The sequence below is a fragment of the Nerophis lumbriciformis genome, linkage group LG04 (assembly GCF_033978685.3).
Source record: "Nerophis lumbriciformis linkage group LG04, RoL_Nlum_v2.1, whole genome shotgun sequence".
Taxonomy (NCBI): Eukaryota; Metazoa; Chordata; class Actinopteri; order Syngnathiformes; family Syngnathidae; genus Nerophis; species Nerophis lumbriciformis.
Window position 1 is genome coordinate 38,713,751 of NC_084551.2, and position 24,266 is coordinate 38,738,016.

General features: G+C 41.3%; 1 protein-coding gene across 1 annotated transcript in view; it reads right to left on the minus strand.

Annotated features, from left to right (window-relative positions):
- gpr20 (G protein-coupled receptor 20) overlaps nucleotides 1-24,266 on the minus strand; it is a 30,839-nt gene that overhangs the window by 6,410 nt on the left and 163 nt on the right. The window contains exons 2-4 of the mRNA XM_061945707.1: nucleotides 7,202-7,438; nucleotides 6,871-7,137; nucleotides 6,559-6,803 (exon numbers count right to left, since the gene is read on the minus strand). Coding sequence (XP_061801691.1) covers nucleotides 6,559-6,803; nucleotides 6,871-7,137; nucleotides 7,202-7,405 — 716 coding nt within the window. The 5' untranslated portion in view covers nucleotides 7,406-7,438. The remainder of the gene's footprint in view (nucleotides 1-6,558; nucleotides 6,804-6,870; nucleotides 7,138-7,201; nucleotides 7,439-24,266) is intronic.

The window sequence follows — 24,266 nt, forward strand, 5'->3', positions numbered from 1 at the left end:
CACAGGATATATTTAGAGTTGTAGATGTGTGTTCGCCTAGCTTCACGTATTGTTTCCTGTTTTGAATAAAAGAAACAGCTGTTCTAAATGTGTCCACTAGATGTTGCAATAGCAATTGTTTGTATCTTTGTAGATGATGCTACATATGTAAAAAAACACACAAAAAAAAACACACATTATGTTAGTGCACCAGTCGGGGAAAATGAGCAAACTACATAAATAACATCCTGTAATTATTTTTTTATCTTGATAGATTGAAAATTAACATAAATGATTTGACTGATGAGCATTATCACATAATTTATTCAGAAAGTATAAATAATGACAGCCCAACAACATTCTGATGTACATTTTCAGAATGTGCTTGTTCTATTTTTAAACAAAGAAAACAATCTGAAGTTGTCTTCATTTTTAAGTTATCGTGCCGTGATTTTACCAGTCCGGCCCACTTGGGAGTAGATTTTTCTCCATGTGGCCCCTAAAATGAGTTTGACACCCCTGAATTATAGTGTTTTAAACATGGTCCTATTGGGGGACTCTCAACTTAAGAGTATTTTGAGTCTCGGCTAATAGGTTTGCTTTAAGTTGCAAGCCAAATGTTGAGTTACAAGTGTCCCCGACATTAATTGGCCTAGCAAATGTCACAGTGAACCCTGTAAGATCTGCTCAAAATATTAAAGCCTCGTGTATTAAGAGTGACGTGGATTTCCAACTAAAAATTGCCATTTGTTCAAATCTAGAAAACAGCCTATGCCAGAAAAAAATCAGATGTATTAAAGCATGGGTGTCAAACTCTGGCCCGCTGGCCAAATTTGGACCGCCGTGTAATTTCACTTGGCCCTTGAGGCGATATCAAATTAATACTAGAGCCGGCCCGCCGATTATATACAGCGGCGGTGCCCCTCCCGAAAATCGTCATGTCCGTTTTTCATCCAGTCCAACGAGTGCTGGCCCAGTCATATAACATGTGCGGCTTCTGCACGCACACACAAGTGAATGCAACACATAGTTGCTCAACAGCGATACAGGCTACACTGAGGGTGGCCGTATAAACAACTTTAACACTGTTAGAATATACGCCACACTGTGAACCCACACCAAACAAGAATGGCAAACACATTTCGGGAGAACATCCGCACCGTAACACAACATAAACACAACAGAACAAATACCCAGAACCCTTTGCAGCGTGTGTATGTGTGTGTGTGTGTGTTGGGGGGGGGCGGTTGGTTGGTGGTAGCGGGGGGGCATTTTGTAGCGTCCCGGAAGAGTTAATGCTGCAAAGGGTTCTGGGTATTTGTTCTCTTGTGTTTATGTTGTGTTACGGTGCGGATGTTCTCCCGAAATGTGGTTGTCATTCTTGTTTGGTGTGGATTCACAGTGTGGCGTATATTTCTAACAGTGTTAAAGTTGTTTATGCGGCCACCCTCAGTGTAAACTGTATCGCTGTTGATCAAGTATGCGTTGCATTCACTTGTGTGTGCGTACAGAAGTCACATATCTTGTGACTGGGCCGGCACGTTGTTAGAATGGATGAAAAGCAGACATGACGACAGCTCGTAGAGGCCGTTAAAGACAGTGCCTTTAAGGCACGCCCCCAAGACTGTGGTCCGGGTGGACTACGAGATATAATGACTGATGAACACCTTCGTTTGATAATGAAGGTTGCCTCAGCTCAAAGCCTGATCCCCGACATTAATGAACTAGCATCCAAGAAAAGATGGCAGGTATCTGGCTTGGGCACATCAGATTAGATCAGTGTGTTGCAAACTGAGCAGTTTAAAGTCCTGAATGGTTGTTTTATTCATTGTTATTTTATTTTCAAATGTATTAGCCTGTTAAAGTTAATGTTGATATTTACCTCAGAAGGCTGCAAATAGAAAAGAGGCATTCAATTTTTATTTAAATTATATTTGATATTTTTTAATTGTTACTATTATTATTTGAAACTCAATTTAGCATGTCACTATGAAGTTATATAAGCCTTGCTTGTTCAATCTTCAATGCAAAACTTGTTTGGGTCCCTATTAAAAGGTTAATTTGTTCAACCTTGGCCCGCGGCTTTGTTCAGTTTGAAATTTTGGCCCACTCTGTATTTGAGTTTGACACCCCTGTATTAAAGTGTGCACATGCACTAATCTAAGCACATTTTTTTGTTACATCCCAAACAATGTGGAATTCACTGCAGATGTTTGCTTGGCTGGGCACATCTAGGCCACGCCCCTTATACATATGCAAAATCATATTGAAATTAACCAGGTGGCTGTAAATGACTTTAATGTTTTCCTCGTTGTAAAAGTGATTTAGTTGTATTGTAATGAAAATATGTATGAAACGTTTATTTTAAAATGCTGTCAACAAGCTAGCCAGAAAAGTGTCGTAAATCAGTCTCAACTGCTGAAAAAGGTACGGCAGCGGGAAAAGCCACAAGGTTCAGAGAAAAGTGTGCTCCACAGTTTCATCGAAGTTAAAGTTACTTCTAAAGTGCACAACAAACCTATTCACAGTCTCGTAGCACCTGCTTGATTTGGAAACACGTGATACAATATGTGATGTAAATGTATTTAATGTTGTGTTTTATCGAGTGTAGAATTAACTACTGCATGTTACTGTTGGATTATATATCGCCCACTAGAGGGTGCTGTCTACTGTAGTAAAACTTATTTGTAGCTAGTAATTGCAATGTTACCAAGGTTTAGGCCATATCTACACGAACACGGAGAGTTTCAAAAACACATATTTGGGGTTAAAACAATCTCCATCCACACAAGTGTAGTTTCAAAACTGTCTATGTCTACACACAAACACATACACCTGCTGTCATGCACATTTTGTCCAATCAGAAGCCTGAAATAAGCAGCAATGGCTGACTTGGTGGCATTACACCTCCTATTATGTTAACTTTGATATACTTTAGACGCACAATGACATGTACATTATCTTTAAAACCAGCCTGCACGCACACAGATCCCTGGGAACATTATTAAAGAGCAAATGCACGCCTGTGCTGCTAAAACCTAACACTCATTGTATTAAAACATGTTCAGCAACATGGTGATGTATAATGTGTGCAGTGAAGTGTACATTATTTCTAAAATCAGCATGCACTAACGAGCCGATGAAACCATTTCGCATATTAAAGGAATTATAAAGCATTTAATCATCAATATAGTGATATGGTACATGGTACATGTGCAATGAAGTGTATATTGTCTTTTACAAACCCATTTCCATATGAGTTGGGAAATTGTGTTAGATGTAAAAATAAACAGAATACAATGATTTGCAAATCATTTTCAACCCATATTCAATTGAATGCACTACAAAGACAACATATTTGATGTTCAAACTCATAAACTTTATTTATTTTTTGTAAATAATAATAAACTTAGAATTTCATGGCTGCAACACGTGCCCAAGTAGTTGGGAAAGGGCATGTTCACCACTGTGTTACATAGCCTTTCCTTTTAACAACACTCAGTACACGTTTGGGAACTGAGGAGACACATTTTTTAAGCTTCTCAGGTGGAATTATTTCCCATTCTTGCTCGATGTACAGCTTAAGTTGTTCAACATATGAGTTGGGAACTTGTGTTAGATGTAAATATAAACGGAATACAATGATTTGCAAATAATTTTCAACCCATATTCAGTTGAATATGCTACACAGACAACATATTTGATGTTCAAACTGATCAACTTTTTTTTTTTTTGCAAATAATCATTAACTTTAGAATTTGATGCCAGCAACACGTGACAAAGAAGTTGGGAAAGGTGGCAATAAATACTGATAAAGTTGAGGAATGCTCATCAAACACTAATTTGGAACATCCCACAGGTGAACAGGCAAATTGGGAACAGGCGGGTGCCATGATTGGGTATAAAAGTAGTTTCCATGAAATGCTCAGTCATTCACAAACAAGGATGGGGCGAGGGTCAACACTTTGTCAACAAATGCGTGAGCAAATTGTTGAACAGTTTAAGAAAAACCTTTCTCAACCAGCTATTGCAAGGAATTTAGGGATTTCACCATCTACGGTCCGTAATATCATCAAAGGGTTCAGAGAATCTGGAGAAATCACTGCACGTAAGCCCGTGACTTTCGATCCCTCAGGCTGTACTGCATCAACAAGCGACATCAGTGTGTAAAGGATATCACCACATGGGCTCAGGAACACTTCAGAAACCCACTGTCAGTAACTACAGTTGGTCACTACATCTGTAAGTGGAAGATAAAACTCTCCTATGCAAGGCGAAAACCGTTTATCAACAACACCCAGAAATGCCGTCGGCTTCGCTGGGCCTGAGCTCATCTAAGATGGACTGATACAAAGTGGAAAAGTGTTCTGTGGTCTGACGAGCCCACATTTCAAATTGTTTTTGGAAACTGTGGACGTCGTGTCCTCCGGACCAAAGAGGAAAGAACCATCCGGATTGTTATAGGCGCAAAGTTGAAAAGCCAGCATCTGTGATGGTATGGGGGTGTATTAGTGCCCAAGACATGGGTAACTTACACATCTGTGAAGGCGCCATTAATGCTGAAAGGTACATACAGGTTTTGGAGCAACATATGTTGCCATCCAAGCAATGTTACCATGGACGCCCTGCTTATTTCAGCAAGACAATGCCAAGCCACGTGTTACATCAACGTGGCTTCATAGTAAAAGAGTGCGGGTACTAGACTGGCCTGCCTGTAGTCCAGACCTGCCTCCCATTGAAAATGTGTGGCGCATCATGAAGCCTAAAATACCACAACGGAGACCCCCGGACTGTTGAACAACTTAAGCTGTACATCAAGCAAGAATGGGAAAGAATTCCACCGGAGAAGCTCAAAAAATGTGTCTCCTCAGTTCCCAAACGTTTACTGAAAGTTGTTAAAAGGAAAGGCCATGTAACACAGTGGTGAACATGCCCTTTCCCAACTACTTTGGCACGTGTTGCAGCCATGAAATTCTAAGTTAATTATGTGCAAAAAAAAAAAAAAAAAGTTTCTGAGTTTGAACATCAAATATCTTGTCTTTGTAGTGCATTCAATTGAATATGGGTTGAAAAGAATTTGCAAATCATTGTATTCCGTTTATATTTACATCTAACACAATTTCCCAACTCATATGGAAACAGGGTTTGTTTATTTTTATTCTTGTAGCTCTTACGGTGTGTTCACAAAAAGGAAGGTGAATAAATATTGTGAACTGTCAGTTTCAGAGACCATCTTTTCAACCCGGGATGCACACTCTGCCCAATCAGACTTCAGTAGGAGGCAATGACGTGCGGTGAGGTTCATGACTGGTGAGGCACTGACTTCATCACAGTCAGATTTACAAACATATGAACCCTAAAGAGTATCTTATTCACCATTTGATTGGCAGCAGTTAACGGGTTATGTTTAAAAGCTCATACCAGCATTCTTCCCTGCTTGGCACTCAGCATCAAGGGTTGGAATTGGGGGTTAAATCACCAAAAATGGTTCCCGGGCGCGGCGCCGCTGCTGCCCACTGCTCCCCTCACCTCCCAGGGGGTGAACAAGGGGATGGGTCAACTGCAGAGGACAAATTTCATTACACCTAGTGTGTGTGTGACAATCATTGGTACTTTAACTTAACTTTAATTTTACACATACAAACTGTAGCACACAAAAAAGCACATTTAATAAAAAAACGTTATTATGGTCTTACCTTTACTTATAAATGCGCTGCTGTTGTGCTGGATTAATGAACCCCCTGACGGGAGTGTCATATCAACTAAAGCCCTCACTTCAACTTTCCACGTGCAAGATTGAATCTATTTAAAAAAGTGTAACCGAGGGTTTATAAATGTCGCCTATACTGTATGAAACTACAAAATAACCAACACGGAGGCTCCAGTTTACACGAGGACCACTTTATTTACCTTCTTTCAAAAACTTCCGCTCCACTCCAACGTGTTAAAATTCCGCTCTTAGCGCCTTCAAAATGAGAGCTCAAGGCATATACTGTATAACAGCGCATAACAGGAACTTAACATCACAAAGAGGAAAGCCCATAAAAATAGGTTACAAAAGTTATTTAATAAGAAGCCAAACAGTGCAAAAACAATAATGTTCGTGTTGGAGGAGTTGTGAATTAGGTACAAAAGGTAAAAAAAAGAAGATGGTTGTGCATGGCCAAAACAGGCAAGTGTACCAGAGAAAAAGCAATGAAAAGTTAGTCCCTGCAATAATTCGTCAAATTTTATAAGAAGTGTGTGACATTGATTACACCCAATATAAATATAATTGTGTAACACACGTTTTCATACAGTAGCCCACTCACAGCCTGTTTAGAGTTGTATGTGAAAACTATGTAATATTTGGTCTGCAATCTTTTCCATTTAAACATGACAGCATATCAAAAAGGATACATACGACCGCCAGGTTTTATAATATTTAGAATGTTTTTGTAGGTACAGTACGCACGCAGATGTGGGGGTTCTGGCGTATGGAGAATTTTTTTGTCAAAATGTCACACAGTTTTTACAGATGAGGCTCCTGAACCTTGCAGAGCGTTTAACCAGGCCACATTACACGCACACGTACAGTACCTGCTCTGCTGCATCAGGCAGCGGTCCGCCAGCGCCCACACGATCCGCAGGGTGAACACCACGATGATGATGAGGGGTAGAAAGAACTCTGTTATGGTGAGGAAAAGGAGCTTGGAGAGGCAGCAGCCTGTTTGCTGGAAGGCTGTGGACAGGAAGGAGTAGGTGACCACAATGGCGAACAGCCACACTGAGACACACACACATTTGGCCACGCCGGGGTTACGCCACCGACGGGATGCTTCAACCTATAATAAAAAATAAAAAAAGGCTTAAGAAAACCGAACAAAATGTTTCCTAACGCTTTAGACTCACTTGAACAATGGCCAGGTAGCGGTCCACACATATGCAGGTGAGGAAGAGGATGCTGCAGTACATGTTGACAAAGTAGCTGAAGATGTGCAAGTAGGAGCAGGTGAGGCAAGCTCCTCTGCTGTAGTAAAGCAGGATACGCGTAGGCAGAGAGAGATTGACCAGCAGGTCAGTCACGGCCAGGTTGATGGTGTAGATCACAGACGTGCTCTTTTGCTTGGTGCGGAAACAGAACACATAAAGGGCCAACGTGTTGAGCACCATGCCCACCTGAAACAGAAGAGCAGGTCCTGTGAACATTTCGCTAAATGTTCATTCCCCAAGAGATGCCTACCAGGAATATGAGGGAGTTGACGACCATCAGCGCTATCCAAAGTCCATAGAAGTCGTTATAAAGTCCTTCGTCCAAATGAGCCAGCATTTGAAGATACGCTTCCATGCCACTTTTGTTGCTGAAACTGGAGACATTTGCACGTGTGGGGAGTGAAGTGTTGCTCATAGTCCAGGGATCTGTGCTGTTTGCACCTAAGGTGACCATGACTGACACTGACGGGGATGCAGGGATGCGCACCTGATAATGATGATGCAAAGGAAAATGTTAGTGTGATATAGACAAACATACTGTATTATGATTACCCATGATTATCATAATGCATTTCATTTGGGGAGAAATAATGCAGCTGAGATAGGCCCAAGCACCCCCCGCGACCATACTTGCCAACCCTCTCGGATTTTCCGGGAGACTCCCGAAATTCAGCTCCTCTCCCGAAAACCTCCCGGGACAAATTTTCTCTCGAAAATCTCCCAAAATTCAGGCGGAGCTGGAGGCCACGCCCCCTCCAGCTCCATGCGGACCTGAGTGACGTGTTGACAGCCTGTTCACACGTCCGCTTTCTCACAATATAAACAGCTAATGATCGAGGGCGAGTTCTTGGTTTCTTATGTGGGTTTATTGTTAGGCAGTTTCATTAACGTCCTCCCAGCGCGGTAACAACACACAACAACAGCAGTCAAGTTTTCGTCTACCGTAAAGCAGTTCGTCTGCCGTAAACAGCAATGTTGTGACACTTTTAAACAGGACAATACTGCCATCTACTGTACATGCATATGTGACCCACCCATAATGTGTCACATTTTTGTGTTGATTTATTTATTTTATTTTGTGGTTTGAATTCGTTTTTGGAGCTGTCATTACACATTTATCAGTATTCACATTGGTCAGTAGGGGGCAGTAGGGCGTTTCTTCCCAATTGAATGCTATCACCTGCAGACCGGAAGTGTCTTGTCATTCTGATGAGCGCGACCAGTCTGTGAACAATTGAAACGTCCTGTGTGCTTTTTCCTCCTGTATAACAGGTTAGTTTTGGTGAATCAACTCACTGAATAATATCCATGTGATCTTTATAAGTTTAAGTACACATTCTGATGGTGGAGCCTAACTCTAAAGTGTTTGTGAATTGTAGTTTGTATCTGTGAATGAATCCAGTGCACAGCTGCAGTAATCAATACAAAAAGGCGACGTGAGTGCGCAATGTTTATATAGGAACTTCTGATCCTAATTCAGACTCCCACATTAGAGCTCCCGTTTTCTTATTGATTTTATAATGTACGTATATTTGTATAATGTGTGTGTTCTGAAATAGTGACAGAGAATAGAACAAGGATGGACAATTCAACCCTTAACTCAACAATGAGTAGATGAGTGTTATGTGTGTGTATATGTGTAAATAAATGATCACTGAAATTCAAGTATTTCTTTTATTTATATATATATATATATATATATATATATATATATATATATATATATATATATATATATATATATATATATATATGTATGTAATAAAATATATATATATATAGCTAGAATTCACTGAAAGTCAAGTATTTCTTATATATATATATTTATATCTTAACCACGCCCCCCGCCCCACACCCCACCACGCCCCCCACCTCCCGAAATCGGAGGTCTCAAGGTTGGCAAGTATGCCCGCGACCCCAAAAGGGACAAGCGGTAGAAAATGCATGGATGGATGGAAATTCTATTTTTATTCTTTTTTTTTTTTCACCTTTTGTGAGTTTTATTAAGAAAACAAGAGAATCCAACGATAAAAAGCTAACTACTGATGGAATAAATAAGTCACACGTCAAACAAATATCTGTACAAAGTCAACACAAATGGTCCCGAGGGAGAAAGACAAGTGTGGGAAGGAAGGAAAGATTTCACCCTGTGAACACATGAATTAAAAAGTGGGCTGGGCTTAATGAACACATGAATTAGAAAGTGGGCTGGGCTTAACGGATACATGAATTAGAAAGTGGGCTGGGCTTAATGAACACATGAATAAGAAAGTGGGCTGGGCTTAATGAACACATGAATTATAAAGAGGGCTGGGCTAAATGAACACATGAATAAGAAAGTGGGTTGGGCTTAATGAACACATGAATTAGAAAGTGGGTTGGCTTAATGAACACATTAATAAGAAAGTGGGCTGGGCTTAATGAACACATGAATAAGAAAGTGGGTTGGGCTCAATGAACACATGAATAAAACAGTGGGTTGGGCTCAATGATCACATGAATAAAAGTAGTGTGGGCTAAGTGAACACATGAATTAGAAAGTGGGTTGGGCTTAACGAACACATGAATTAGAAAGTGGGCTGGGCTTAACGAACACATGAATTAGAAAGGGATGGATGGATATTCTAAATTAGGAGATGGATAATCTTTATTTGGAAAAATTACATTTGACGATATATGCTTTTCAATAGCACAAAAAAATAATTTGGAAATACAGTATATACTTTTATTGTATACGCCGGACAGAAAAGTTACTGAATTTGGAGATGAATTGTTTTTGACTGGGAAAAATACATTACATGTTATTTTGTAGTCCAGACCTGTCTCCCATTGAAAATGTGTGGCGCATTATGAAGCCTAAAATACCACAATGGAGACCCCCGGACTGTTGAACAACTTAAACTGTACGTCAAGCAAGAATGGGAAAGAATTCCACCTGAGAAGCTTAAAAAATGTGTCTTCTCAGTTCCCAAACGTTTACTGAGTGTTGTTAAAAGGAAAGGCCATGTAACACAGTGGTGAACATGCCCTTTCCCAACTACTTTGGCACGTGTTGCAGCCATGACATTCTAAGTTAATTATTATTTGCAAAAAAAAATAAAGTTTATGAGTTTGAACATCAAATATGTTGTCTTTGTAGCATATTCAACTGAATATGGGTTGAAAATGATTTGCAAATCATTGTATTCCGTTTATATTTACATCTAACACAATTTCCCAACTCATATGGAAACGGGGTTTGTAAAAATGTGGAGATGAACTGGTTTTAATTGGCAAAACATGTATGGATAGATACATTAATATTTGAGTTTAGGAACAATCGCATTTGGAGATTTAACATTAATGGTCAAAATTTGGAGAATAAGCAACTTTTATTTGACAAATAGAGGATTTGCATTGTGGCGAAAAAGAATGAAGTTTGAAGATGTATGCTCTTCAAACATTTAATTTGGCGAGAAATAGCTTTTGATTGGAATATCCTTGTAAAAATATGGAGATAAATATTTTATTGATGAACAACTTATTTGGAGATATGCCTATAGCATTCGAAAAATGGTACTACAGTAAATCTGGTGACACAAATAACCTTTATGTGAGGGGGAAAACAACATTTAGAGACACAGATACATATTGGACAGAAAAAAGTTGCTTAATTTAGTGATAATTATTAGTTTTTTGGTTGAAAAATTTACAAACATATTTCTTTGTATTTGTTTATTTGAAGGACAATGTGCAGTTAAATTAAAAAGATGGCTGCACCACATTTAGCAACATGCTAGTTTCCATCTGTAGTTCTTTTATGGCCCTTTTAACATCCACAATTAAAATTACACATGGTTAAAAATACACAACAAAATTGAAATTACATAATGATAAGCAACTTAAAGTACAAGTGCAATACATAGAGAATATGCAAGTTACAAATCGGTGGGCGGTCAAGTCACAGTATTTTAGCAGCTTCATTTAAAGTGCAGAAGTAGATCAAGAGCAACACTTTATCAAAGTCCACATAACACAGCATACAGTGCAGTAGCCATCAGATGGTACCCATAATGGTATCATTCAATAGCTATATACCCCATTGGTATTGCATACGTAAATGAGATTGCGATGTTACACGATCAGACTGGTACTCTGGAGGCCATCAGACTGCTCCCACTAGGATATCATCAGATGGTCAACTACCTGCCTGCTCTTGTTAATGTGAGCAGGACTGGTGGTCTATAAGCCAGTCTTTGACTGCCTGTGAGAAGCTGTGAAAACTTGAGTTGTAGATTGTCTGGGAGAGCATTCCATTCTTTGATGGCTTGGTAGAAAAAGGCTGATTGGGAGAAGGCAGACTTTCTTTTTAGAACATTACGGTCACCCCTGGATACAGACCTTAAAGGCCTACTGAAACCCACTACGACCGACCACGCAGTCTGATAGTTTATATATCAATGATGAAATCTTAACATTGCAACACATGCCAATACGGCCGGGTTAGCTTACTAAAGTGCAATTTTAAATTTTGCGCGAAATATCCTGCTGAAAACGTCTCGGTATGATGACGTCAGCGTGTGACGTCACGGATTGTGGAGGACATTTTGGGACAGCATGGTGGCCAGCTATTAAGTCGTCTGTTTTCATCGCAGAATTCCACAGTATTCTGTACATCTGTGTTGCTGAATCTTTTGCAATTTGTTCAATGAACAATGGAGACAGCAAAGAAGAATGCTGTAGGTGGGAAGCGGTGTATTGCGGCCGACTGCAGCAACACAAACACAGCCGGTGTTTCATTGTTTACATTCCCGGAAGATGACAGTCAAGCTTTACCATTGGCCTGTGGAGAACTGGGACAACAAAGACTCTTACCAGGAGGACTCTGAGTTGGATGCGCAGACGCGGTACCGTGAGTACACATGCATGTATTGGCGGGTTATATGGACGGGAGGGGGAAGGTGTTTGTTATGCGGGATTAATTTGTGGCATATTAAATATAAGCCTGGTTGTGTTGTGGCTAATAGAGTATATATATGTCTTGTGTTTATTTACTGTTTTAGTCATTCCCAGCTGAATATCAGGTCCTACCCGCCTCTCACAGCATCTTCCCTATCTGAATCGCTCCCACTGCCCTCTAGTCCTTCACTCTCACTTTCCTCATCCACGAATCTTTCATCCTCGCTCAATTTAATGGGGAAATCGTCACTTTCTCGGTCCGAATCGCTCTCGCTGCTGGTGGCCATGATTGTAAACAATGTGCAGATGTGAGGAGCTCCACAACCTGTGACGTCACGCACATATCGTCTGGCACTTCCGGTACAGGCAAGGCTTTTTTATCAGCGACCAAAAGTTGCGAACTTTATCGTCGATGTTCTCTACTAAATCCTTTCAGCAAAAATATGGCAATATCGTGAAATGATCAAGTATGACACATAGAAAGGACCTGCTATCCCAGTTTAAATAAGAAAATAGCATTTCAGTAGGCCTTTAACACTGTACGTATGTTTTTAAGGGAGGAGGAGCTGCATCATTTAGGATCCTATGTACCAGGCGGATATTGGAGTACCTGATCAAGATTTCAAAGCCAAGTAAACCGCATTTTCAAGTATGTTACAATGGTGGTGCCGCCGAGGCTTTTTATCAAGGATTTTCAGTGCTTGATTATATAATGATCTGAGAGAATTTAAAACAGTCTGTTTGGCTTGAGACCGTGGTGACATACAGTACAAGATATATGATATGATCATTGCATTGAAAAACGATTTAGCTGATTCCAATGATTAAAAAGCTCCTGATGTGCTGCAAGTTTGCTATGTTATATTTCAGAACATGATATACCGTTTTAACATGATATTTAAAATTTAGTGTAGGATCCAGTATCATGCCGAGGTATTTAACTTCCTCAGCATTATTGATCCTCTAGCTATTGACAAAGATGTTTGGGAGAGCATTTTGATTTGGTTTGTTTGAAAAATACAATGTGACAGTTTTATCTGTGTTCACCGAAAGGCAAGATTCGTTCAGCCACTATGTTGCTTTAGTCATTGTCTTGGATAGTTTGTGAATGTGAGTGTGAATGTTGTCTGTCTATCTGTGTTGGCCCTGCGATGAGGTAGCGACTTGTCCAGGGTGTACCCCTCCTTCCACCCGAATGCAGTTGAGATAGGCTCCAGCACCTACCGCGACCCCGAAAGAGACAAGCGGTAGAAAATGTATGGATGGATGGAAAACACTTCCTTGTGGTCTACATACATGTAATGGTGGTTCTTTGGTCAAAATGTTGCATAAATTATGTCTTACAGATCATCTTCAAGCCGCTTTTTGATAGTCGCTTCCGGAAGGGCCGTTTTGTGTGCGGTCTTATTTACGCGTCTTCTCCCCGTCATCTTTGTTGTAGCGGTGTAGTGTGCAAGGACGAAAGTGGAAGAAGTGTCAAAAGATGGAACTAACTGTTTTAATGACATTCAGACTTTACCTATATCAATAATGGAGCCGCATCTCCTCATCCGGAAACAACAACACAGGAAATGTGTCCCGTGAAAAACCGTCCGACCGGAACTCTAATAACTAAAGTTCCTTGGGTGAATAATGTAAACTCACTACACCGGTATGTTTTAGCGCTTTCATGGTGAGTTTACTGACAGATATAAGTAAGAACTTCACACTACTTTATGTTAGAAATGGCAACAGCGGAGGATGAATGTCACATAACAGGAAGAAGCTTATCGACTACGGTGTCATCACGGACTACAAAGGCGGACGCGCACAATTTTTCAGGATTTATGCATATCCCAAATACACATCAGCAAGTACCAGAAGGTAAGAAAAGTTGATTTTGCATAATATTGCGAAACAAAATGCCAGATAATGTCTTACTTTATTCACACATACCGTATCATAATAATACTTGTATGTTGAAGCACATTAAGCGGTGCGGCTTCATAGCTTTCCAAAGTCGTACTAAAATATATTGATAGATTTTTGAGCGCTGTGTGTAATGTTCTATATTTTCAATGGAACATATAAAATGTTGGTGTTGTTTACTGAGTCATATTGCCATCATAGTGCAGTCTACACGTATCTCTTATGTTTGACTGCCATCTACTGTTCACACTTATCATTTCACCATGTACCAAATAAAATTGCTTTGAGGTCAGTAAGCAAAACTAGAATTATTCTCTACATTAGGCGCACCGGGTTGTAAGGCGCACTGTTGAGTTTTGAGAAAAAAAATAGATTTTAATTGCGCTTTATAGTCTGGAAAATATGGTATGTTATTGGTCTTTCAAAATCCTCTTTGTATTTCTTCAGTAAAAGTGGATCAAGTCCACATCAGTCTTCAGCTTTTGAGTTTGAGAGTGAGGGTACAAATTTATTGGCCTTGCCTTCACTCACACATTCTATGTGGAAATATTATTTTTATTAAGGACAAATAATAATTCGGAGATACACTTTTACTTAACATTATTACATTACAAAGGTACTGAATTTAAAGATACATAATCCTAATGTGCGAAAATATTGGCAATATATGCTCTTCATTAGCAAAAAACACATTTGGAATACATTATTTTCATGCGTATATGCTCGACATTACACACAAAGTTACTGAAATTAGAGAGAAAACGTTTTTGAGTGAAATTTTTAGATATGGAGATATCTTTTTATTGTGGATAACACAATTTGGAGATGTGCCTCGTGTATTGGAAAAATGGTACGAGAGTACATTTGGAGATACTTAACCTTAATTGGCACAAACAAATATTTTGGGAATACATGATTAACATTGATCATAAAAAAAGCTACTCCATATGGATGTAAATTGTTTTTGATTGAAAAAATGACCAAAAATATTGGACAAAACAAAATGACTTTTTTGTTTTAAATTTGAAGATATATCATCGTTATTTGCAAAACATTTTTTATATTTTGAGATACATGCTTTCCATGCGTACACGCTTAACATTAGACATAAACAAGTCTACACTAACGATAAATTTAGAAATAAATTGTTAATTGTCAAAAAGTGCATAGATAGATACACTAATTTTACAAACCCCGTTTCCATATGAGTTGGGAAATTGTGTTAGATGTAAATATAAACAGAATACAATGATTTGCAAATCCTTTTCAACCCATATTCAGTTGAATATGCTACAAAGACAAGATATTTGATGTTCAAACTCCATCCATCCATCCATCCATCTTCTTCCGCTTATCCGAGGTCGGGTCGCGGGGGCAGCAGCCTAAGCAGGGAAGCCCAGACTTCCCTCTCCCCAGCCACTTCGTCCAGCTCCTCCCGGGGGATCCCGAGGCGTTCCCAGGCCAGCCGGGAGACATAGTCTTCCCAACGTGTCCTGGGTCTTCCCCGTGGCCTCCTACCGGTCGGACGTGCCCTAAACACCTCCTGAGGGAGGCGATCGGGTGGCATCCTGACCAGATGCCCGAACCACCTCATCTGGCTCCTCTCAATGTGGAGGAGCAGCGACTTTACTTTGAGCTCCCCGCGGATGACAGAGCTTCTCACCCTATCTCTAAGGGAGAGCCCTGCCACCCGGCGGAGGAAACTCATTTCAGCCGCTTGTACCCGTGATCTTGTCCTTTCGGTCATAACCCAAAGCTCATGACCATAGGTGAGGATGGGAACGTAGATCGACCGGTAAATTGAGAGCTTTGCCTTCCGGCTCAGCTCCTTCTTCACCACAACGGATCGATACAGCGTCCGCATTACTGAAGATGCCGCACCGATCCGCCTGTCGATCTCACGATCCACTCTTCCCTCACTCGTGAACAAGACTCCGAGGTACTTGAACTCCTCCACTTGGGGCAGGGTCTCCTCCCCAACCCGGAGATGGCACTCCACCCTTTTCCGTGCGAGAACCATGGACTCGGACTTGGAGGTGCTGATTCTCATCCCAGTCGCTTCACACTCGGCTGCGAACCGATCCAGCGAGAGCTGAAGACCCTGGCCAGATGAAGCCATCAGGACCACATCATCTGCAAAAAGCAGAGACCTAATCCTGCAGCCACCAAACCGGATCCCCTCAACGCCTTGACTGCGCCTAGAAATTATGTCCATAAAAGTTATGAACAGAATCGGTGACAAAGGGCAGCCTTGGCGGAGTCCAACCCTCACTGGAAACGTGTCCGACTTACTGCCGGCAATGCGGACCAAGCTCTGACACTGATCATACAGGGAGCGGACCGCCAAAATCAGACAGTCCGATACCCCATACTCTCTGAGCACTCCCCACAGGACTTCCCGAGGGACACGGTCGAATGCCTTCTCCAAGTCCACAAAGCACATGTAGACTGGTTGGGCAAACTCCCATGCACCCTCAAGGACCCTGCCGAGAGTATAGAGCTGGTCCACCGTTCCACGACCAGGACGAAAACCACACTGTTCCTTCTGAATCCGAGGTTCGACTATCCGGCGTAGTCTCCTCTACAGTACACCTGAATAGACCTTACCGGGAAGGCTGAGGAGTGTGATCCCACGATAGTTAGAACACACCCTCCGGTTCCCCTTCTTAAAGAGAGGAACCACCACCCTGGTCTGCCAATCCAGAGGTACCGCCCCCGATGTCCACGCGATGCTGCAGAGGCTTGTCAACCAAGACAGCCCCACAGCATCCAGAGCCTTAAGGAACTCCGGGCGGATCTCATCCACCCCCGGGGCCTTGCCACCGAGGAGCTTTTTAACTACCTCAGCAACCTCAGCCCCAGAAATAGAAGAGCCCACCACAGATTCCCCAGGCACTGCTTCCTCATAAGAAGACGTGTTGGTGGGATTGAGGAGGTTTTCGAAGTATTCCCTCCACCGATCCACAACATCCGCAGTCGAGGTCAGCAGAACACCATCCTCACCATACACGGTGTTGATAGTGCACTGCTTCCCCTTCCTGAGGCGGCGGATGGTGGTCCAGAATCGCTTCGAAGCCGTCCGGAAGTCGTTTTCCATGGCTTCCCCGAACTCCTCCCATGTCCGAGTTTTTTCCTCCGCAACTGCTGAAGCCGCACACCGCTTGGCCTGTCGGTACCTGTCCGCTGCCTCAGGAGTCCTATGAGCCAAAAGAACCCGATTGGACTCCTTCTTCAGCTTGACGGCATCCCTCACCGCTGGTGTCCACCAATGGGTTCTAGGATTACCGCCACGACAGGCACCAACTACCTTGCGGCCACAGCTCCAATCAGCTGCTTCGACAATAGAGGCGCGGAACATGGTCCACTCGGACTCAATGTCCAGCACCTCCCTCGTGACATGTTCAAAGTTCTTCCGGAGGTGGGAATTGAAACTCTCTCTGACAGGAGACTCTGCCAGACGTTCCCAGCAAACCCTCACAATATGTTTGGGCCTGCCAGGTCTGTCCGGCATCCTCCCCCACCATCGCAGCCAACTCACCACCAGGTGGTGATCGGTTGAAAGCTCCGCCCCTCTCTTCACCCGAGTGTCCAAAACATGAGGCCGCAAATCCGATGACACAACTACAAAGTCGATCATGGAGCTGCGGCCTAGGGTGTCCTGGTGCCAAGTGCACATATGGACACCCTTATGTTTGAACATGGTGTTCATTATGGACAATCTGTGACGGGCACAAAAGTCCAATAACAAAACACCACTCGGGTTCAGATCCGAGCGGCCATTCTTCCCAATCACGCCTCTCCAGGTTTCATTGTCGCTGCCAACATGAGCATTGAAGTTCCCCAGTAGAACGAGGGAATCACCCGGGGAGCACTCTCAAGTACTTCCTCGAGCGAATCCAAAAAGGGTGGGTACTCTGAGCTGCCGTTTGGCGCGTAAGCGCAAACCACAGTCAGGACCCTTCCCCCCACCCGAAGGCGGAGGGAGGCTACCCTCTCGTCCACCGGGTTGAACTCCAACGTGCAGGCTCTGAGCCGGGGGGCAACAAGAATTGCCACCCCAGCCCGTCGCCTCTCATTGCCGGCAACGCCAGAGTGGAAGAGAGTCCAGCCCCTCTCGAGAGAACTGGTTCCAGAGCCCTTGCTGTGCGTCGAAGTGAGTCCGACTATATCTAGCCGGAACTTCTCGACCTCGCGCACTAGCTCAGGCTCCTTCCCCCCCAGCGAGGTGACGTTCCACGTCCCAAGAGCTAGCTTCTGTAGCCGAGGATCGGACCGCCAAGTGCCCTGCCTTCGGCTTCCGCCCAGCTCACACTGCACCCGACCTCTATGGCCCCTGCTATGGGTGGTGAGCCCATTGGAGGGGGGACCCACGTTGCCTCTTCGGGCTGTCCCCGGCCGGGCCCCATGGGGACAGGCCCGGCCACCAGGCGCTCGCCATCGTACCCCGCCTCCGGGCCTGGCTCCGGAGGGGGGCCCCGGTGACCCGCGTCCGGGCGAGGGAAATCTGGGTCCTTTATTTTTATTCTTCATGGAGGTCTTCGAGCTGCTCTTTGTCTGATCCCTCACCTAGGACCAGTTTGTCTTGGGAGACCCTACCAGGGGGCATAAAGCCCCCGGACAACATAGCTCCTAGGATCATTGGGACACGCAAACTCCTCCACCACGGTAAGGTGGCAGCTCAGAGAGGAGATGTTCAAACTCATAAACTTTTTTTTTTTTTTTGCAAATAATAATTAACTTAGAATTTCATGGCTGCAACACGTGCCAAAGTAGTTGGGAAAGGGCATATTCACCACTGTGTTACATCACCTTTTCTTTTAACAAAACACAATAAACGATTGGGAACTGACGAAACTAATTGTTGAAGCTTTGAAAGTGGAATTCTTTCCCAATCTTGTTTTATGTTGAGTTTCAGTCGTTCAACAGTCCGGGGTCTCCGCTATCGTATTTTGCGCTTCATAATGCGCCACACATTTTCGATGGGAGACAGGTCTGGACTGCAGGCGGGCCAGGTAAGTACCTGCACTCTTTTTTTACAAAGCCATGCTGTTGTAACACGTGCTGAATGTGGCTTGGCATTGTCTTGCTGAAATAAGCAGGGGCGTTCATGAAAAAGACGGCGCTTAGATGGCAGCATATGTTGTTCCAAAACCTGTATGTACCTTTCAGCATTAATGGTGCCTTCACAGATGTGTAAGTTACCCATGCCTTGGGCTCTAATGCACCCCCATACCATCACAGATGCTGGTTTTTGAACTTTGCATCGATAACAGTCTGGATGGTTCGCTTCCCCTTTGGTCCGGATGACACAATGTCGAATATTTCCAAAAACAATTTAAAATGTGGAGTCGTCAGACCACAGAACACTTTTCCACTTTGCATGAGTCCATCTTAGATGATCTCGGGCCCAGAGAAGCCGGCGGCGTTTCTGGATGTTGTTGATAAATGGCTTTCGCTTTGCATAGTAGAGCTTTAACTTGCTATTACAGATGTAGCGACAAACTGTATTTAGTGACAGTGGTTTTCTGAAGTGTTCCTGAGCCCATGTGGTGATATCCTTTAGAGATTGATGTCGGTTTTTGATACAGTGCCGTCTGAGGGATCGAAGGTCACGGTCATTCCGTTGGTTTCCGGCCATGCTGCTTATGTGGAGTGATTTCTCCAGATTCTCTGAACCTTTTGATGATATTATGGACCGTAGATGTTGAAATCCCTAAATTTCTTGCAATTGCACTTTGAGAAACGTTGTTCTTAAACTGTTTGATTATTTGCTCATGCAGTTGTGGACAAAGGGGTGTACCTCGCCCCATCCTTTCTTGTGAAAGACTGAGCATTTTTTAGGAAGCTGCTTTTATACCCAATCATGGCACCCACCTGTTCCCAATTTGCCTGTTCACCTGTGAGATGTTCCAAATAAGTGTTTGATGAGCATTCCTCAACTTTATCAGTATTTATTGCCACCTTTCCCAACTTCTTTGTCACGTGTTGCTGGCATCAAATTCTAAAGTTAATGATTATTTGCACAAAAAAATGTTTAACAGTTTGAACATCAAATATGTTGTCTTTGTAGCATATTCAACTGAATATGGGTTGAAAATGATTTGCAAATCATTGTATTCCGTTTATATTTACATCTAACACAATTTCCCAACTCATATGGAAACAGGGTTTGTAATTGAGGAAAAAATAATTTGGAGATATGCCATTAACATTAGAAAAATGGTACAAATGTGGAGATTAAATGTTTTTAATTGGCTAATAAAATCAGAAAATTATATGTATATATGCTTTCATCGTGGCAAAAAAGTATTACATTTGAAGATACATATTTATCATGCATGCATTGGACAGAAAAAACAGAACATGTGGAGATAAATTGTTTTTGACTGGATTTTTTTTATTTTATATGTACACTAATACTGTATAAACAGATATATTATAGTTGCAAAACATTTTTAAATTTGGAGGTGGATATTTTTTATTGGGGTTAAAAAATCTAAAGAAAAATGAATGAAGGCCATAAAAGCTGTTAGAAAAAAGCCCTTAAAATTTGGAGAAATGGGCTTTTCATTTAAAATAAATGGAGATAGAGTACATGCCTCTAAATGGGCAAAACAAACTCAACAATAGGGGAATATACATGGTTAAATTGGACAGACAAAAGTCCAATATTTGGAGATAAATGGTTTTTTTTGTCTTTTTTTACTGGCAAACAATGTATTCAATCCAAAAAAATTTAGATGCATGCTTTTTATTGGGGTGGAAACTTACTAACTTTAGACAGAACAACATACTTAGAGATTAATTGTTTATTACAGTAATTGAAAAAAAAACATAACATTTAGAAACACATGTCACTCATTTGGGGAAAACACATTTTGGAAATATATGCTTTTCATTTAGCAAAACAAAAAACAATCATGAAGGTGCAAACAAAATGTAAAGAATTTGGATTTGTAGATGAAAAACTAATCAGAGAGAAACAGGCTATACTCATTTAAGACTAATAGACGCATTTTGAAAATACATGTCTTTTATTGGGGGAACAAATGAGATTTAGACATGCAAGCTTTTCTTTGTGGAAAATATAATAATTTTGGTTGTAGTTGTTAGCATGGTATTTCCATAATGGCTAACCTTTAAGGAGATCATCTTCTGTTTATTTTTTCTATCTATTTATAACGCTACTCATTTGTTGATACAGCATTGGTCTGCAGGGAGTATAAATACATTAATTTGTAGTTCTCATCAAAAAAAGTAACATCAACCTCTTACTTATGAACATCTCCATAAAAGTGACAGTGAAGAGCAGCAAAGTGTGTTTTAAAGAAGTTTTAAAGCTAGAATAGAAGAATGGACAGTATGTACAGTACAAAACAGTAAATATTCAACTTATTTTGTAAAGGGGAGTGTAAAACAAAATGACTAACATTGCATTGAATGTAAGAAATGGGACTCATCTTGGATAAAAAAAATATATAATATTTTTTATCTTTACTTGGTTCACTATACTTCTCTGACATAAGGAGCATCAATATTTTTGGAAATAAATACCAAAATAATACATCACAGTGACCTTTATAAATGGCAGAACAACAAGTCATCTTGTGTCATTGGAAGCTACTTTACAGCCATAAGACAAAAGACATTATACCCCATATATACAAACCCCGTTTCAATATGAGTTGGGAAATTGTGTTAGATGTAAATATAAACGGAATACAATGATTTGCAAATCATTTTCAACCAATATTCAATTGAATGCACTACAAAGACAAGATATTTGATGTTCAAATTCATAAACTTGTTTTTTTTTTGCAAATAATAATTAAATTAGAATTTCATGGCTGCAACACGTGCCAAAGTAGTTGGGAAAGGGCATGTTCACCACTGTGTTACATCACCTTTCCTTTTAACAACACTCAGTAAACGTTTGGGAACTGAGGAGACACATTTTTTAAGCTTCTCAGGTGGAATTCTTTCCCATTCTTGCTTGATGTACAGCTTAAGTTGTTCAACAGTTCGGGGGTCTCCATTGTGGTATTTTAGGCTTCATAATGCGCCACACATTTTCAATGGGAGACAGGTCTGGACTACAGGCAGGCCAGTCTAGTACCCGCACTCTTTTACTATGAAGCCACGTTGATGTAACACGTGGCTTGGCATTGTCTTGCTGAAATAAGCAGGGGCGTCCATGGTAACGTTGCTTGGATGGCAACATATGTTGCTCCAAAACCTGTATGTACACAGAACACTTTCCACTTTGTATCAGTCCATCTTAGATAAGCTCAGGCCCAGCGAAGCCGACGGTGTTTCTGGGTTTTGTTGATAAACGGTTTTCGCCTTGCATAGGAGAGTTTTAACTTGCACTTACAGATGTAGCGGCCAACTGTAGTTACTGACAGTGGGTTTCTGAAGTGTTCCTGAGCCCATGTGGTGATATCCTTTACACACTGATGTCGCTTGTTGATGCAGTACAGCCTGAGGGATCGAAGGTCACGGGCTTAGCTGCTTACGTGCAGTGATTTCTCCAGATTCTCTGAACCCTTTGATGGTATTACGGACCGTAGATGGTGAAATCCCTATATTCCTTGCAATAGCTGGTTGAGAAAGGCTTTTCTTAAACTGTGGTGACCCTCGCCCCATCCTTGTTTGTGAATGACTGAGCATTTCATGGAATCTACTTTTATACCCAATCATGGCACCCACCTGTTCCTAATTTGCCTGTTCACCTTGAAAATGATTCGCAAATCATTGTATTCCATTTATATTTACATCTAACACAATTTCCCAATTCATATGGAAACGGGGTTTGTAGTATATTGAATATATCCATCCATCCCATCCATTTTCTACCGCTTATTACCTTTGGGGTCGCGGGGGGCGCTGGAGCCTATCTCAGCTACAATTGGGCGGAAGGCGGGGTACACCCTGGACATGTCGCCACCTCATCGCAGGGCCAACACAGATAGACAGACAACATTCACACTCACATTCACACACTAGGGCCAATTTAGTGTCGCCAATCAACCTATCCCCAGGTGAATGTCTTTGGAGGTGGGAGGAAGCCGGAGTACCCAGAGGGAACCCACGCAGTCACGGGGAGAACATGCAAACTCCACACAGAAAGATCCCAAGGCCGGGATTGAACTCACGACTACTCAGGACCTTCGTATTGTGAGGCAGACGCACTAACCCCTCTATCACCGTGCTGCCCATATATTGAATATAACGTCATATAAAGATCACAATCACATGACCCACACTAATATAATTGCATCATTTACCAAATTGAGTGCAGTATGGGTCTAATGACTGGAGAAAATATAGATTTTTTAAACCTATATTGCAAAGTTGTCAATGTAAAAAAAAACACACAAAAAAACAAATTAATTAAACTTTATAACATATCAAAAAGAAAAACAACAGCAAATTCTTTTGGGATTAAAAAAAGGATTCAGTATGTAAATGCATATTAAAAAACAATTTCAAAAATCCTCCAAAAAAAAGCATTTAAAAAAGATTATAAAATGAAAATGTTATGTATGCATTCCATGGTTGCAGTGAAGATTTTGCATACAGAAAAGAGTAAAAATAATAATAAAATGGAAGTAGAAAAACATGTGAATGATAACACTCATAATACACACTGAGCACACACTATAGTACAAAAAACGGTTAAACTATGTACAGATAATAACAGCACAGTAACCTCATATACATAATGCACACCGAAAATGATTGCACTATAAAAACAAACATCCTCTCATCACAGGAGACTTGTATAAACATAATAAAAAAATCATAATTGTAGCAACGCATGTCCATTAAAAATGCAATTATTGCATGTCAATTAGTTGTGTATCCAGGTATGCTGGTGAGAGCAGAGGGTTATCAAAGTTATACATTCACATAAGTGAGCTTGCTATCTCACGTTTTTTCTAGCATCATTGACGTAAATGTAATTATCAATTTGACATATTTAACCTCTGATTCTTGTAATAAATTATGGAAATATAAACTCTGGAAACTGCTCTCAGTGGCTATAAATGTATAAAACTATAAAAGTCTTAATGGCGTCTACATTTGATTTATTACATCAATGCATGTTGTCGTCATATGGCTGCTACATCAAAGATGGTGATGATGCAATGGCTGCCGCAAAATGCCACTAGAGAGAGAGGTCCCAGAGGGCTCAGAAGCACATCACAAATAAATCCCAGCAGCGTGGGAGTCCTTGACTGTATGTGTGTGTGTGTGTGTGTGTGTGTGTGTGTGTGTGTGTGTGTACGATAAAAAAGGAGAAGGAGAACAAAGATCTCACGCTGTCTTGCATCAAATTATTGCATTTTAGAGAGCCCCTTAAGGCAAACTGGACATTCTGTTGCAGCAATAACTTTGATTTAAGTGTCATAGAAATGTTGTGGTTGTAGAAAAAGTCAATTTCATAGGAAACAGAATGCAAAGAT